The sequence below is a fragment of the Sturnira hondurensis genome, unplaced genomic scaffold (genome assembly GCF_014824575.4).
Source record: "Sturnira hondurensis isolate 20B ecotype Veracruz unplaced genomic scaffold, ASM1482457v3 Scaffold0006437, whole genome shotgun sequence".
In the NCBI taxonomy this organism is placed as follows: Eukaryota; Metazoa; Chordata; class Mammalia; order Chiroptera; family Phyllostomidae; genus Sturnira; species Sturnira hondurensis.
Window position 1 is genome coordinate 3,439,382 of NW_028079068.1, and position 17,884 is coordinate 3,457,265.

At 41.3% G+C, this 17,884-nt stretch overlaps 1 protein-coding gene across 5 annotated transcripts in view; it reads left to right on the plus strand.

The window, feature by feature from the left end:
• The window catches only part of LOC118989104 (diacylglycerol kinase iota), a 315,926-nt gene that overhangs the window by 173,437 nt on the left and 124,605 nt on the right, over window positions 1-17,884 (plus strand). For all 5 annotated transcript variants that reach the window (XM_037049123.1, XM_037049127.1, XM_037049124.1 and 2 more), the window contains exon 20: window positions 1,051-1,250. In XM_037049123.1, the coding sequence (XP_036905018.1) occupies window positions 1,051-1,250 (200 nt within the window). The remainder of the gene's footprint in view (window positions 1-1,050; window positions 1,251-17,884) is intronic.

A 17,884-nucleotide genomic window follows, 5' to 3' on the forward strand; every position in this document is an offset into this window, starting at 1 on the left:
TCCCCAAAACTAAAATCACTTTTGAAGGGGAAGAGATTTCATACCATTGATGAGATTCAGGAAAATATGATGGTGTAGCCAATGAATTGGGAGAACTGTGTGAGGTCCCCAGGTGCCTACTTTGAAGGGGGCTGAGGTGTCGTTGTCCTATTTACAGCGTTTCTTGTATCTTCCTCAATAAATGTCTCTGCTTTTCACAGTACATAGCCAGGTACTTTCTAGACCTCATATGTAGTATATAATGTATTCTTAAAACAAAGTAAGCTGTGGAAAAGAAAATGATATTAACAAAATCATAAGGAAAATACATTCACAGTACTATATGTATTTATTGAACTGTAAGTTTACATCTTCAGTCAGTAGGTTTACATCCACCTACATTAATATGTTGCCTTATATGATACAAAACACTGTAGATGTTGTATGTATTACTAGCACTAGGCCTCAAAAATAGAAGTATAAAGTGAAAAATAAATTTGTATAACGATTCATACATTGATGACAAATAAGCAGCAATTTGATTGTTTTATGGTAGCCTAGTGTAACTGAATACAATTGCCTCAAGGTAGTAAGAAAATCTTTAAAAATTTTTCCAATATATTCATTTAAAAAATGTGCATATAAGTGGACTCACACAGTTCAGTTTCGTGTTGTTAAGGATCAACTGTAGATTAGAAGCTATTTTAAACTATGCGCTTTAACTCTTTTATGTTCTTTTTGTTCTACTTACATTGCTTGTTTAACAGGAACAGACAATGAAAAAACAACTTTTGTATTAACCTCATGTGATTGAATTAAGGCTGAGCAATACATAAAGGCAAAAAGTGGCTATCAGTGAGAAATTGTGGTCAAGCTCCTCAAAAGCTTACAATTTTTACTTTATTTGTGTTAATGATTTATCCAAGGTTTCCTGTTTTACTCACGGGTAACAACTTTCCGTATGTGTATCAAAGGTCTTTTGCCTGTTTATAGTGGACTTGGGGTTTCTGGCCTTCCAGAATAACCCTTAAGAACTAACTCCTTGCTTCCTTTTGACTCTTCTTTTCACAGGCCGCCCTGCAAGTCGGGGGCCACGGGGAAAGGCTGCACCAGTGTCGCGAGGTCATGCTGCTGACGTACAAATCCATCCCCATGCAAGTGGATGGAGAGCCCTGCAGGCTGGCGCCGGCTCTGATCCGGATCTCCTTGAGGAATCAGGCCAACATGGTGCAGAAGAGCAAGAGGAGGACGTCCATGCCTTTACTCAACGAGTGAGTCCGCCCCGTGCCCACCTTCGTGACCATGAGGACCGTGGAGAGGAGAACGCAGAGCATGTGCATGGGTGGGGCCTCACTGTGTTGAGAAGGGAGGGACAGTCCAGGGCACTCAGCAGTTCCTGAGTCTCTCTCGCAGTTTTTCTTCATGTTTATTCAGCACTGACCACATTCTTCCTTTAGAAACCATTACCGTATTGCATGTTAGATGGATGAGGCTTCTTCACTGACCACTTGGGGATACATTTCCTGGGACCAGTGGGAAATTCTTAAGAGTGATTTGGGGCCATAAAATGCAGCCAGGTAAATGGGGTCTGTTTTTATTTTGTTTGAAGAAGCCAGGCTGTCTGGCTTCTCTTTACCCAGGTCACTTGGAGAGTGTTGGCTTCTCCAACAGCAGGAGGTTGGCAGAGCTGGATTTCGGCTCGCCTGTCTCCATGCAGCATCCCCTCCCGCCTGTTGGGGAATCACCCTTCTTGCTGATGCTCCCATTTGGGGGCCCATGGACTCTCTGCTTCAGCTCAGTTTGCTGGTCTGGGTGGCACCCTGTTGTCCAGATTGAATCTGCCCCCCGACACAATGTTTAAAAAGTGTCTCCCCATCCCCTCTCCCGCTGGCCCTTGCCTTTCTTAGGGTTTGGATAAATTGATTTGAGATCAGGTGATAATGACTAGATATTTATTTTTAATATCCCTCAATATAATTTTTATCAAAATGCCTGTTTGGCGTTGGCAAAGGAGATGGAAAAAGATGGAGACTTGGGTCATTTTTTTTTTAGTATATATCGTGCCCATATACCTAACCCGACTCAAGGTAAGGCCATTTCGGAGGTCACCTTTGGGTCGTTCTTCTGTCACCGTGAGGGCCCCTCAAGGTGCTCCTCCTGTTTGTGGCCTGGGATGCATGGTTACCTATTTGTACTGAATGGCTGGCTTCCTCTCCTGCCTGTGAGGCAAGGACGTGCTTTGTCATATATTTATGGAGTCAGTACAACAACCTACAGGAGTGTGTAGAATGAACCAATGATGCAGGCGCCATGGCTCACTGCCGGACCTGACCACCTCTCTCTCTGAGACGGCATATGTTGAGAAATAACATTAGATAGGGCTACTTATGAGAAAAAGTATTCAACGCTATATTCTTAGAAAATTGATATAGGTAGCACATTTTCAAAGGATAGCAAAACACCTAGTTACCATAAAATACTTGTTCACCGGACCCCAGTATCTCTTACCCACCGATCTTATTGACCCTCTGAGATTAGATCGCTCTTTTCTATTTCGCTAGAAATTCTTTATTTTGAAATCAGACTTCTTGCACTAGATTTCTAAGTGGAGTTTTTAGTTCAAGGGCAGCCTGGCCATGAAGACCTTTTAAAAGAAGTTTCTTCCACCTTCTGAGTGTGCCAAGATTTTCTCTTTTTGGTCATGGTTATATAAAGTTCTCTATGGTAGCCAAGTCAGAAAGAGATCATTCACACATAAATCTTTCTTTCCTTCCTTCGTTTTTTCCATCCTTCTTTCCCTTTTCTTTCTTTCTGTCTTCCTTTCTCCCTTTTGTATTTTTTAACTAAGGCCATATGTTTCTCCTGTTGCACTTGCCTGCCTTCTTTCAGGTGGAAGAGAACTGGTTGACACTGTCTTAAGAACTTTACTTAAAAATCCTCTGGGCATTGGCGGGGGTGGGGGAGTTTCTCAGGGAGAAAGGGGTAGCTGTTCAATTCATTTTAAGGAATTATCTTCCGTCCACACAGGAAGTTAGCCGTGAACATTCCAGGTTTAAGTGGCGCGGCTCCCTCTTCTGCTAGAACGCTGGCGCCCCTCGGGCATTGGCCCTTTCTCCGGGAGGTCACATCAGCACCCCATTCTGTCTCTGACTGATAAGCTAAGGAGTCTAAGATCTCTGTCTTCAGCATGGGTTTCTTCTCAAAACCGAAGATTCGTCTTCAAATATCTTAGCTGACATCTTTACCTGCATGTCTCATAACAGCCTCTGACTGTGTGGATGACTACTCAGGGCCTCATGAACGCTCTTCCTTTGCTCTCTCTCCTCATCACCCAGTGAGCCTTTTTCATTCACATGTGAATGAATGGAACCGCCATTCACTCATTCACTACATCCTTGGTCCCTGGAGTCCCCTCCGTCACCTCCGCTTTTACACATCCAGCGCCTTCTTTGAAATCTACCTTCTGTCGAGTCCCCACGCATTTAATCTCACACCGTGTACCCATCCTGCCTGCTAGTTACCTCTCAGAGGCACTGCTGAAGATGCTCACAATTCATTTCCTTATTTCCAGGGTTGCTGCCCTTCACACAATATCTTTTCCAATAGACTAGTTATAGAATGACCTTTCTTTTTTCAAAAAAGATTTTATTTATTTATCTTTAGAGGGGAAGGGAAGGAGAGAAATATCAATGTATGGTTGCCTCTAATGAGTCCCCTGCTGGGAAGTGGCCTGCAACCCGGGCATGTGCCCTGACTGGGAATCGAACCGCGATCGTGTGGTTCGCAGGCCTGCGTTCAATCCACTGAGCTACACCAGCCAGGGCAGAATGACCTTTCTGAACATGTAGCACCTACATCCTCAGCTTCACAGACCTTTGTGACCATTGCCTTCTTCATCCTCCTCTTCCTCCCGTGCTCCAGACACAGTTGCTGTTCCTGGAGTGCCAGCCTGCCTTGTGCCTGCTCATGGTTTTCCATTTCTGGTGCCTTCCTCGCCTGCTCTCATCTGCTCCCTCTCCCTCCAGTTCGAGACTGCATTGGAATATCTCTTTCCTAAGAATCCCTTTTGTGTCTGCTTCTAGGCATGAAATACACTGGTTTACTTGTCTCTTCCCTGCTCTGTGGGGACACCCTGGGGTTTTCCTTGTAGGGTTCCTGTGCCTGTCAGTGTGCCTGAGACTCATGGTCCCGTGCTGAATGAGTGGCTAGCACGTGCATCAGATCTATTGTGTGCCTCCGAAATTATTTCTACAGTAACAAATCTAAAATCTCATGAGTATACAGACAATGTAGGAAATGGCTTAATCATATGTTTGATGATAACTGGAAGAATTTCAAGGTCTAGTTTACCTGGACAGCTGGAGGAAGTCCCATGAGAAGCAGTTACATAGTAGGCCCGCATGATGCTCTTAGAGCTTCATTCATGCAAAAAGGAAAAAAAAACATTTGAACAACTTTTTGGTTTATGATTCCCATTTGTTTTTGCTGTGCACACACTGAAAGGCCAGGTCCCGTTGGTGTTCAGTAGCCCACCCTCCACTGATTTAGCAGCGTATCTCATTGTATTGTGGCTTGTACATCTACTCGAAACATGAACTCTAGCAAATATCTTCCCACAAAAAAGTAGTAGAGGAGATTTATCTAGGCTCATATTCATGCATTAGGAATGAGCTAGCCAGATAAACTTGTGTTCTCTGTCGGAAAAGCACTCGTGAATACGATCAGAAATTTACCATCGCTCGGTGTTGAGGGAGGTCTTCAGGGACCTGTTCTCCTGAGTCATGAGCAACGAAGACTACATTGTGAAGGGCGATTGCATTGTCCAAGGGCAAGATTTCTAGTTGGCAGCTTTGAATTGGGCACCAGCATCCATCAACACGGCTGCTGAGAAATATTATCAGTCATAACTGGTAGTCCTTTGGGATTAACAGGGGAATTACTTCTTAGGTGACTTTACATGGGAATTTATGTGCCCAGCAGAAAAGATGGGTTTGGAGAGCTCCTGTCTATTGCAAATATAGTAAAACTGTTCAAATAATCTGAGAGTGTAATTAGGTAAAAGTGACAGGAAATTTGGGGTTAGTTTATCAAATTCTACATTTGTTTTATTTTCCCCCTAATAACCACTGAAGACTCCTTTATCTGCGAATGGATAAAAGGGAGACATCGTCTATGGTTTCACTCCTCTGTTAAGGATGAGTAGAATTACAGCTTCACTGTGGTGAACTTAGGCTTTTGGGGTGTTACCTGTGAAGTTCTTAAACCGCCTGTGGTGTTTAAGGAAAGGAAGTTAAAGATTTTGTTGAGTCCATCTTTTCAGGATGGTGATCTTTTGACATCAATATTCCTACAAAGCTCTGGAATCATGAGCACTGTGTTAGGGGTTGAAACATAACCTTGAGTCTCCTCAGAGATGAGTTCGCTGTGCCAGCCTACCCCTCGTGTGTGTGTGTGTGTGTGTGTGTGTGTGTGCTCACTCCCGGGACATCCCCAATGACCTAGAGTACTAGAGGCCTGTGACAGTCCCTCCTGCCCAGCCCTGTTCGCATCTGCCCTGTGCCCTGCCCCCTGCTCCAGTCTGTGGTTTGCCTTAGAGCCAGCCTCTGCCACGTGTCCTGCTGGCTTCCTCGCTGTCACCGGCTTTTTTGGGTTATTTCCGTGGCTGGCTTGATTTTCCTTTTCATTCACTGTTCGGTGATGCGCTCGTTTAATTTCTGTTTAAACTTTGTATGTCTCTCTTTCTCTCTCCTGGCTTGTTCCCTGTCTGTCCACGCTGTTGTGCTGACTGTCTTCGCTGCTCATTCCCTGCTGCCTCTAGTCTCCATCAGGTGCAAGCCGCGGACCTGCGGAGAGTGTCTGCCCCCCCTGGCTCCTTCACCATGTGAGTACCAAGCTGGTCAGTTTTTACATTGTGTCTCTCACCCTCGTCTCCTCCCCAGGGTCAAGTGACCTGCGCCCTTTTCCTTCCCAGGTCTGCTTCTCAGACAAAGAACTGCCTTTATTACCCTTTCATTTGCGTGGAGACGGAGCTGTGACGTCGCCTGGGCTCTATTTGTCCCCTTGCTCTAGGAGTTCACCGTTCAGTTTTTTTGGTTGGATCCTTTAGGGCTCATGATTGTGTAGGGTTGTACAAAGTTCCATACTAAGCACTGGTTTTTATGGAAAGTTGGTAATACCATTAGACCATTTTTATGGTCTAATTAGCCGCGGCCCCAGGAGGATGTTGAAGAAGTGCCTGCTGACCTTGATTCATGGACAAACCCCCTCATGTTACGTATGGGGTTTTGAGTGTATGCAGTCGTACCTGTGCATTTTTATGGGCTGAGGTTTCCTAGTCAAAATAAAGGAGCCGTGCCCCCAAACTGCCCTTGAGTTAGCAAAATGCCTTTTATACACAATAATTTGTACTTAACACACTCTATGCTTTCTTTTTTTTTTCCTGGTGAAAACAGACAAAAAGAAAATACGTTTCTTTAGTACTCCGCTTGGGGACGTGATGTCGTTGCCTCTGTCTTGCTCTTCTGTCTTCTCCCTGTCTTCCACATATTTATCTAGCTTTCGTTATGCTTCAGGTCTGGTACCAGTGCTCTGGTACATGGACTAATGTACTCCCCCAGCAACCCCCTATTGCATGTGGTATTACTTTCTCCATGTGATACATGAGGAACCTGGCGCACAGCAAGGTTAAGTAACCTGCCTCAGGTCACACAGCTAGCCAGTGGCAAACTGGGATGCAAACTCAGGCAGTCTGACTTCAGAGTTCACACTCTTAACAATTGATCCGCTGCCGCCTTTCATCTGTCAAGGCCTTTTGTATTTCTCAGGGCCTGGATGAATGGTTGCCTTTCCAAAGAAATCTCCCTTGCTCCTTTCTGTCAGAGTTAGCTGTATCTTCAGTGGAGTTCCCTACTGGTGTGCTTATAGTTCTCGAGGTTTAGTAAATTGGTAGCAATTATGTGAGCTCTATATCCTGTGTATCCCATGCTAGACTTAGGCTGCTCAAGATCATTGACCACATCTTCTTCTGAATCTTTGTGTTCCCGGCCCTGGTCACAGATCTTAACACAAAGTATTCTGAAACCAAACATAATTGTGGGTTGCTCAGTAGACTGAATGAATCAAGGAATACAGGTCTAGATTGAACTGTGCCATGCCTAACATCTAGCACTATACCACAGTGATGGGAGCTTAGTTTTAACCCTACACTTATAAATACACATTTAGCCATTAAATTTTTTTTTCGGAATAACTTATTTTGCACTTGCTCTGTATCAGAGACTGTTTTGTGCTTGGCAGCTAGAGGTAAGCGTGACAGAGCACTACCTTCATGGACCTGAAAATTGAGTGATCCCAGGGACGATGAGAAGGTAACATTTAATTTCCATTTGGAAGTTATGCTGGGGTCTATTCTGGGGTCGACAGAAGGTCTGTTCAGTAAACTGGAGCTTAAGCACTGGCCCTCAGCGACCATTATTTTCTTTATTTTCAGGGGCTCTTGATAGAGTTCAGAGTGTTGGGCGTATCAACAACAGAAGTACATGTGACAGTCGCCGTATTGCTATCACTGTTCACGTTTTGATTGTGTTTAGCTTTCAGTTGTATGTAAATTTGTTTCTTACATCTGGTGCATATGCTATAGTGAGGTAAATTGTCGTGTGTTTTCACAGGGCATATTGGGCAGGATCCTGGGTGTGGCCGCGTTAAAACTAAAATATTGATGTAAAGTAGTTTATATTTATATGTGATATTAAGTAATGCACATTTATATCCATAATATCTAACTGATGAAATATTTATGTAGCAAAATTCATTAGGTTTGAATATAATTTTTAAAATCAGAGAACAAAATACTACCAAATAGGCAAGGGACTTGGAGAAAAATCTAAGCACAGAAGTGAGTATTGTCTGTGTATATTATGGCAATGGGGACTTAGCTTTGCCCATTCTCACCCTACTAGTTGCTGTTTTCAGCAATTGATTCTAAATCATATTAATGGCACTTTGAAATTCAGGACTTCAGTATGTATCTAATACGTAAGTCCTTACAACCGGCTTCTTCAACGGACCGTGACATATTTGGGGCTTATCCAAGTTGTTGCATATATCACTCATTGTTTTTCTTTTTACCGTTGACTATCATTTCATTGTATCGCTGTTTCCACATTTTTACCCATTTACTCACTGAAGGACTTCTGGATCTGGGTTATTTCCAGTGTTGGCACATTATTAATAGACCTGCCGTAAGCATGGATGAAAAGGCCCCGGCCAGGTAGCTCAGTTAGTTAGAACGTTGTCCCGAAACGCCAAAGTTGCGGGTTTGATTCCTCAGTCAGGACACATACTGGAGTCAACCAGTGAATGCATAACTAAGTGGAACAACGAATTTATGTTTCACTTTCTCCTGCTCTCTCCCTTCCCCTTACCTCTCTTTCTCTAAAATCAATTTTTTAAAAAGGGTTTTGTACAAACAGAAGCTTTCATTTTTCTAGATTATACACCTAGAAATGGGATTGCTGAGTCCTATGGTAAGTGTGTTTAACTTCATAAGAAAACTTGACTGTTTTCTAGAGTGGCCGTCCCAGTTTGCGTTGCCAGCCCCAATGTATGAGAATCCCAGTAGCTCCGCATCCCTGCTGACACTTGACATTTCCAGCACTTAGAAATTTTAATCGTTCCATCTTTCTAATATGCGTATCTTTTCATGTGATTATTTGTCTTCTGTTTTATACTCTTTGATGAAACATCAGTTCACATCTTTTGCCAGCGGGGGGACTGTCTGTTTACTTCCTGTTGAGTTTTGAAAACTCGTCATATACAGGGCTGAGCCAAAGTAGATTTACAGTTGTAAATAGATGAAATAGAGTGTATTCTTTTATTATTATTTATTAATTTTTGTATTATTTTCCATACTGCAAATATACTTTTGCGCTATGCGGTATTCTGGATCCAAGTCTTTGTTAAGTATGTGCCGTGTGAACATGTTTCTCACAGAATGTATCCTATCTTTTCATTCTCTTACCAGTATCTTTTGTAGAGCAAAAGTTTCAACTGTTGTCAAAGTTAAAATTACTGTTTTCTTTTTAGAGCTATGTTTTTGTGTTACATTCAAGAACTTTTTGTTGAATACCAAGTCATGAGATTTCTGCCTTTGTTTTCTTCTAGGAGTTTTATAGTTTGACATTTTGCATTTAAATCTATGATTTGTTTTGAGTTAAATTTTATATAAGATGTGAGGTTTAGGTTGAGAGTAGTTGTGGTTTTTTATTATTATATATTATTTGCATATACATGTTTCATGGTTCCAGCATCATTTGTTGAAAAAATTCTTTCCATTGAATTGCCTTTGTGTTCTTATCAAAAATTAATTGGCAACAGACAGATATGGATATATATAAATATGGATATATTTGGATATATGTTACCTTCTGGACTCTATTCTGTTCTGTTGACCTATATATGTGTGCCTTTTTTGATACCATGTTCTTCTGATTACTGTACCTTGGAAGTAAATTTTAAACTCTAGTTGCATTATTCCAATTTTATTCTTTATTTTCAAAATTATCTTGGACGTTCAACTTGTTTTTGTCTTTCCATATAAATTTTAGAACCAGCTTGCCTGTATCTCCAAAAGTTTCTAGGACTTTTACTGGAATTGTATTGAATCTGTATATTGATTTGGGGACCATGGATATGTTTACTATGCTGAGACTTCTAACCCGTCAGTACTGTATGTCTGTCTCTATTTTTATATCATTGTTTTGTTGTTTTCGACATGTGGATCTTGTACATATTTTGTTAGATTTGCACCTAAGCATTTCATATTTTGGAGTTACTTTACATGCTGTTTTTACAATGTTGGTTTCTAATTGTTCATTGCTAGTATGTAGAACATAGAGAAGTATAATGCTTCTTCTTTGTTTGTTTGCTTTTTAGTACATTGTTTTTTTTGTGTGTGTTGACTTTGTATCCTGTGTCCTTCCTAAATTCACTTTTCAGTTCTAGGAGTTTGGTAACATCCTGAGAATTTTCTATAGAGTCACACCTGTTGTTTTGGAATAGAAATCATTTTATTTATTTCTTTTCAATTCATATGCCTTTTATTTCTTTCTTTTTGCCTTATTGCATTGACTAGGATTTCTAGTGTGATGTTGAATAATGCTGGTAAGAGCAAACATTCTTGCTTTTGCTTCTGTTATAGGGGGAAATCATTCCATCTTTCTCCATTCAGTATGGTTGTCACTTGTAGATTTATTTGTTAGAGTTTTTTATCAGGATATCTGGAAAAGGTCAGGGAGAATGGAGTTATTAATATTTTTTAAAATGTTTGTCAGGCAGCATGGCTAGAACTGGAGAGCATTATGCTAAGTGAAATAAGCCAAACAGTGGAAGACAAATATTATATGGTCTCACCTTAATAGGACCCTGATCAACAAAACGAACAAGCAAGCAAAGTGTAGCCAAAGACATTGAAATTGAGAACAGGCTGACAGTGACCATAGGGGAGAGGGGAGGGGAAAATGGGGGGAAAGGGTGAAGGGTTTACAGGAACAATTATAAAGGACACATAGATAATAACAAGGTAGGGTGGAAATGGGAGGGACAACGGGAGGGCTGGGGTGGTGGGGAGGGGTGGGTGGAAAAGGCAGAAAACTGTACTTGAACAACAATTAAAAAATGTCAGAATTTGCCAGTGTAACCATCTGAGTCTCAAGATTTATTTTCTCCCTTTTTAAGTCCAGTTCCTTTAGGAGTTAAGTGACTACACACGTCATCTATTTTATCATGGGTGAGTTTCAGGTTTTTGTAGTTTTTTCCAAGTTTTTTAAAGTTCTAGAGGAATAGATTCATTTCATCTAAGTTATTGATTAGTGTATGTAGAATTATTGGTACAGTTTTCGTATCCCTTTAATATCTGTGGGGTCTGTAGTGATAGTCCCCCTTTATTCTTGGTATTAGTATTTTTTCTTTTCGTTTTCCTTCTTTGCCCATCTTAGTAGAGTGCTATTAATTTTATTGATTTTTTTGAAGAATCAGGTTTTGATTTAATTTTTTTCAAGTGCTTTTGTGTTTGCAATTTCTTCGATATTTGCCCTTTTTTGTTATTTTTAAATTTCTGCCTGCTTTAGATTTATTGTGTTCTTCTTTTTTTCTGGTTATTTAAAGTAAACGCTTAGCAATTGACTCCATAGAGTTCAGGCCACACATTTCAACACACCTCCTGAGGGCTGGGGCTGCGACGTTGGCTCTGCCTCCAAACTTTCTACGGTGCTGTTCATACCCATGTGGTTTGTGTCCCACCACCGTGGAGTGTGCAATCTGGTGGAGGGTCTGCCCTCTAGCTCAGATCCTGAGGTATGGTGTTAGGGTCAGATGCACGCCTTTGTAACCTAGAGATGCATCCAGGCATTCGCAAACATCTTTGTGAAGTTGTGTTCCTTCTCTGTTGTGATCCCCAGTAATTTCCAGTTCCCTGGGGCTTCCTGTTTTATGATCTTTAAGCGAGAAAGCTGAGGATTTATTAGTTATCTCACCCTGCTGCATCCTTCTCACAACTGTGTTTATGTCAGGAGCAGACAGTCCAGAGAAAGGGGTGACGAAGCAGCGACGGTTTACCCCTTTCTCTGAGGTTCACAGATTTTGCTGTGAGAGAGGAAGTCTTTCTTCCCTTATAATTTTAAGCACCTGGAGCCTTTGTCATGGCTGCCACCAGCATGACAGAATTGACTGAGTGCTGGGCTATAAGAAAATGGAAAGGGGGGCAGGCAACCACAAAGGGAGATTTTCCTGAATTTTCCTGAGCATTCAGAGTATCTTTGCTCAAATGGGAGCTTTCCTCAAGGCTCTCCCAGGACTTTCTCTGCCTGCACCTGGGGTCTGTGGCCGGTTCTGTGTTGCCGGGGTCCACACCAGGGTTTCTGAAGGAAAAATGAGGGGAGCAGCTCACCAGCAGTTTGATGGCATTTTAAATTCTGATCTTCTCCAATCTACTGCTGTCATTGCCTTTTCAGAGTTCTCAAAGAGCTACTTTATGAATTCTACACAGGTCCCCCCCCCCATTTAACAGATATTTATTGAATGCCTGCTGTGTGCCAGGCACTCACATAGGCGCATATGAAGTACAAAAAAATAAGTAAAGAAAAAGACCAAAGAAATCTCTCTCCTGATGCATGAGAGTGTTGGTTACATGTCAGGCGGGGGTCTAAGCATTTTATGCCCAGTAGCTCATTTAGCTTTTATCTTATTATTAGTCTCTCCCTGGGGGAGAGAGAGAATGATCTGGGCTTGCCCAGCGTACCCAGACCCAGAGATCCTCTCCTGCCTTTTACAGCAGGGGCCGCCATGCACGTCCCCTTCCTCCCCACTGCTGTGGTTGAGAGCGCACTCAACAAACAGCTCGGCAGAGAACACGCTGTCACTTGAACTACAGCCAACATATGTTAAACTGTGACTTGTGCAGCGGTATAGTTTGAACATAGACAGGACCTTTCCCTATGCTGAATTGCGTGGGTCTGTTTGTTACCTTGGGGAAGGCAGAGCTAAGCACAGATTCATGGGGCTGAGGGTGATTCTTACTCAGCATTCTGTTGCTTTTGATCAATGACGTCTTGGCAAAGGGTGAAAGGAAGTTAACTTTTTAAAACACTTTTCAAGTATGTTTATTCATTTTAGAGAGAGGAAGGGGGCAGAAACAGAGAGGGAGAGAGAGAGAGATCGATGTGAGAGAGAAGCATCTATTAGTTGTCCCCTGAATGTGCCCTGACCAGGGATTGAACCCACAACCTAAGTATGTGCCTCGACCAGGAATCAACACCCCCCTTTTGGTGTACAGGAAAATGCTGCAACCAACTGAGCCACACTGGCCAGGGAGAAAACAAATTAATTTTTGTTCTAAGAAAAAAGGGAGTTTCACTAAGAGAAATATTTTTAATATGTCTATTTTTAATGGCTCTGTGTTGGGTCAAGTTTAAGAACATTATTATTGAGAAACTGTCCAGACAGAGCCAAAAATCTTCAATCTTCATGATGAAAAAAGACATACATTGGTCATAGGTAGTTTAGCAGGCTGGCCAGGGTAGTAAATTAGTAGATCCTGAAACACTTTCTAAAAATTCTCTAATTCTGTTCATTCCAACTAGTCACCTGAAAGGTTTTGTTTTAACCTTTAATGTTAAACCTTTTAACCTTTAAAGGTTAAATGTTTTAACCTTTAACATTAATGTTTTCTTGAATTTATGAATATGGTGTAAGAGGCCAGTTCATTTTGTTTATTTAATACTGGCCCTTTAATTAGAAAATAAAACTGCTTTATTTAAAACCCTTTCTCTTTTCCTTTCTTCTTTCAGTAAATTCCACCAGACCCTGGACTCTATCAGGGAGTATCAAAAACATTGCCAAAGTAGAAATGTACATGTATACCTTTATAAACTACGACATTGACCTCTAAAGTAGCCAAGAGGATCCATCAGACATAGTTTGCCTCCGAGCAAATAAGCCGTTGGTGGCTAACACACAAACCTTCATGAGAACATCAGGATAAGCTTCCAGCAGAGTCCTTCGTGTCTGGGCCAGAAATCTGTCTAGATTCTGATTCATGGATTTTAAGTTTTGTGTTAGTTTCTGGATCCAAAACTCAGTTGGGAGGGTAGCAAAAGGGCCTAACCGTTCAAAAGTTGTGGGTATATTTCTTGTGACTGCTTTTGTTATTGTTATCGTATCCTTGAGTGATTATCTCTGAGTGGAAGGGTTGTAGATCATATTTAATTGGCATGCTATATATTTTTTGTTGATTTCAGAGGACATGTGTTATTTCTATAAAGGAAAAAAAGCAAAAAATAAATTTCATATTTCTAAAGCACAGGAGAGAATGGCTAAGTCCATGAAATTGAGAAAAAATAAAACATCATTTGCTGAATCTCAGAGTCAGATAGTGAAGCCTAGAATTAGCTTCAGGATTTCTGAGAAGCAAGGCTATTTGCTCTCTGAACCGCTGAGCAGAGGAAACTGCTAGGTTTCACCCATCTTCTCTTCTCTTTCTTCTCTCCCCTCCCGCTGACATCTTTTCTGGGTTATCTTCCTAATCTCCACTCTCCACAGTTTCTTGACCTTTAATCAGGCCAAAATGTCATGCTTTCCTTTCTTTTCATGCCTCCCCTCTCTGCTGGGTCCATAAATCAGATAAACCAAATTGAAAACTACAAAGAAAAGGAAGTGGGGGCTACTTGGGCATGATCTCATAGCAATTTCCAGGCTTAAGCCCAGACTGCATCTTGGGTAAGGGTCATTTCCTCACTACACTCTGTGAGTCTTCCCCAGGAGCCTTCTCACTCTGCTGTGTATCTGGGTTCGTCCGGCCCAGATGGCCACAGTGGCGGCAGGAGCGGACGGAGTCTCTAACTGGAATGTCTCCCTCCTCATTCTGCGGCCCCACCCACGATGCCCACAGTCACAACCATCTGTTTTGTGTCCCTGTGTTTGTCTTTGTGATACTATATGTTAACCTTTTTGTATTTCAGTTTTTCAGATCTGAAAAGCTGAAAAAAATATATATATAATAGTTAGCCCCTGGGATGCCTGTCAGCTCTGAAGTTCTGTTTTGCTCAAATTCAGGGTACGACTCTAGCCTCTANTCTAACTGGAATGTCTCCCTCCTCATTCTGCGGCCCCACCCACAATGCCCACAGTCACAACCATCTGTTTTGTGTCCCTGTGTTTGTCTTTGTGATACTATGTGTTAACCTTTTTGTATTTCAGTTTTTCAGATCTGAAAAGCTGAAAAAAATATATATATAATAGTTAGCCCCTGGGATGCCTGTCAGCTCTGAAGTTCTGTTTTGCTCAAATTCAGGGTACGACTCTAGCCTCTATTGAAAATCTGCCCCAAAGGGATCTAAGGCATGAAGTAGGCAGGAGTGGCCACAGGATATGACAAGGTCATCTGTATCCCTAGTTCTCTGGTCAGGAAGGCCGGGCCCTGCGCTGTCGTGCTCCAGTTAGCGTCTCACCTACTCGAACCAGCGGTGTCCAACCTGCAGCCCGCAGGCTACATGCAGCCCAGGACGGCCTTGAATGCGGCCCAACGCAAAATCGTAAATGCACTTAAAACATTATGAGGTGTTTTTGTGATTACATGTCACAATGTATTTAATGTGCGACCCAAGACAACTCCTCTTCTTCCAGGGTGTCTCAGAGATGCCAAAAGGCTGGACACCCTTACCAGAACCCTAGTGGGTTTTTTATTTTTTCATTTAGCCAGAGAAGTCATGTGTACCTGAATTATGATAAACACCTTGAGTTCTGATCAGATTTAACACCCTAATAACAGTCTGGGAGCAGTTTTTGCTATTCCCATTCCATAGATGAGAAGACTGAGCATAAGAAATGTTAGAGAACTCGCCTAAGACCATAGAGTTAAGGCACTTGGCCATCTGCTTTGAAGGCAGCATTTAAGAAACCGAGCTCTACTGTCAGTATAACGTTTGGTCACTTTCTTCTGTGTGTATGTTTATTTTCATATATCTCATTTATGTATTTTAATCAAATCATGCCATGTAAACTTTCCCCTTTGGTAAGAAAATGGTGGAGATGAATAAGAACTTAGAGTCCAGTTTCAAATGTTTCAGTTGTGTGACTCTTTGGTCTTACAGGTTGTAGTTCACGTGTTACAGGAAAGGTGACGGAAGCACAAACCCCAGTGAAAATTCGTTCTAGTAAAGCTAAAGCACGTGGAGGGTCTTTCAGGATTGTGGGTCACGGAGTTCGGCCCGTGAGCGAGGCTTGATGTGAAGGGTCGTGTGGCGCCTGCCCTTCCCTGGGTGAAGGTAAACACCGTGCAGAATCGGGTGCAGTTATGTAAAGGCATAATGCACCTAGGACTCCCTCAACATTTAAAATAAGATGTCTTTGCTTTCAAAATGTGTTTTTAAAGGTGAATTATTCATGGCTGCGTAGGTGGAGGAGAATCAGTCTTATGAGTCAGCACTTCTCACACAGTGAAAGAAGGTCACTTGAAAAGGGAAGCGAATATTTACTCAAGAGTTTCTGGCTTGAGGTGCCTAGAAGTCTTTCCTGCAAGTCAGCCTCAGGGGGAAGGGAGGCACTAGCAGGAAGGTGTGGGTGTGGGATAGGATCCGGTCTATTGGGCTGGACCTAAGAGGGAAGTAATCTCATGAATTTGTGCTTGTTTGTTTGCTTAATTAACAAAAATTTAAAAAAATAAAATGGAAAGATATGACCTTAGAAATGACATTAGTTTGATAAATGCAACAGTAATTTCTCTTTTAGATTATTCTGCATAACCTGACTTTTAGAAGGTGACGTTGAAATTAAGGTTTAAATACCCTGAACAATGTTATTAAGCCTTCAGACTTTTCCAAGCCAGGTTGGAATTTGGGAAAGTAAAAATCAGATTCCTCTCTGTTTGAATTTGAATTCCTAAAACATTATTACAATAAAGCAACTATAGAAATACAGACTAGAAAAGGAAAGAGAAAGAATAGTTTTCCTAGTCTTTGTACATAAAAGATATATTTACAAATGGACTCTCCACCCAGAAAAAAAAACTGAAATGCTTTTAGAAAGCAGTCATTTATATCTTGATAATAACATTAAAGCAGCAATGTTATTAATGGCTTTATTGCATTCAGAGAGAAAAAGAGAACTACTTCAGATTTGACTCCAGTACTGCCATAATAACAGATATTATATTCTGCCACAGAATAAGAAGAACATAGCAATAACAAAGAAATCTAGAAACTCATTTCCGTGTTCCAAGAGGGGGTTTGTTTTGGATTGCTTCACTCTGGTGGTAATAAATTGCAACGCGCATTTCGTTTGTAGGGGAACTTCAATTTCATTAAACCGATCCAATTGAGTTTTCTTGATCTGTCATAATACCCTGACACACTTTCATGAAATGAAAAGAGAGTACATTTTTAAAGACATGAAAAGAAAATACTTGTTGGTGATAGAGTTAATTAATCCTCAGAAATCATCATCATATTTTGTGTCAGAAAATGAAACTCTAAAAATGAGTGCAGCGTGTTCTGAAGTTGCCGCTAAAATGTTTGACTGAAATGAAAGTGGCATTAAGAGAATTACAAATGAAACAAGCCAAAGCTTTTTACTGCATATTACAGACAATTGTAATTGTTTTGTTGTTCTTCATTAATTATTTAGTCTCCACTGCTCTCAAGAGAAGTCATTTCTGCCTTCTAATTGAGACATAAAGAAATCTTTGGGTCTGATGGTATTTTGTTGCCCAGACGCAGTAAAATAATTACATAGCTCCTCAAAGAAAGGTTCTTGGCTCATGAATATGGAAGAATATTGCCTTTGGTAGAGATGTGAGGTACTTGAATATGGTCAGTGAAAGGAGAGAAAGAAATGGAAAAAGCGAAAGTACCCCAAATTATTTTCACATTCTATGATGACATTCCTAACAGAAACCATTCATTTCTTCTCTTTCATTGAATCCCTCTTAATGGATGTTTTTGCTAGTTACCTCGTGTTTATTCTTCATCATCCAAGTAATTTATTAGTCTGCCACTAAAAGTATATTTTAAGGAACTTCTTCCTCATTTACTATCAAATGTTACAAGGTTATTTTTGCTGATTAGTCATTGTAGCAGTGGTGGAGTTGTCATGAATTTTACAAGTTCTGTTCTACGATGTGTCTTTATTCTGTCTCTTCTTACATCAGTGAGAAGAACGGTTCAGAAAAAACTCCTGCAGTCACTGGATCAGGAATTAGACAAGGGTGATGAAAAGTTTCCACCTAATTGGCCGAATTGCTGAGTTGGAAAGGAGAATTGGGCTTGGAGGAGTTTCTGATTTATTCTCCTTGGATTTCTGACAAGGAAACACGGGGTACTGGGCACACATCTGTGTGACAGGTGGGGGGGGCTGA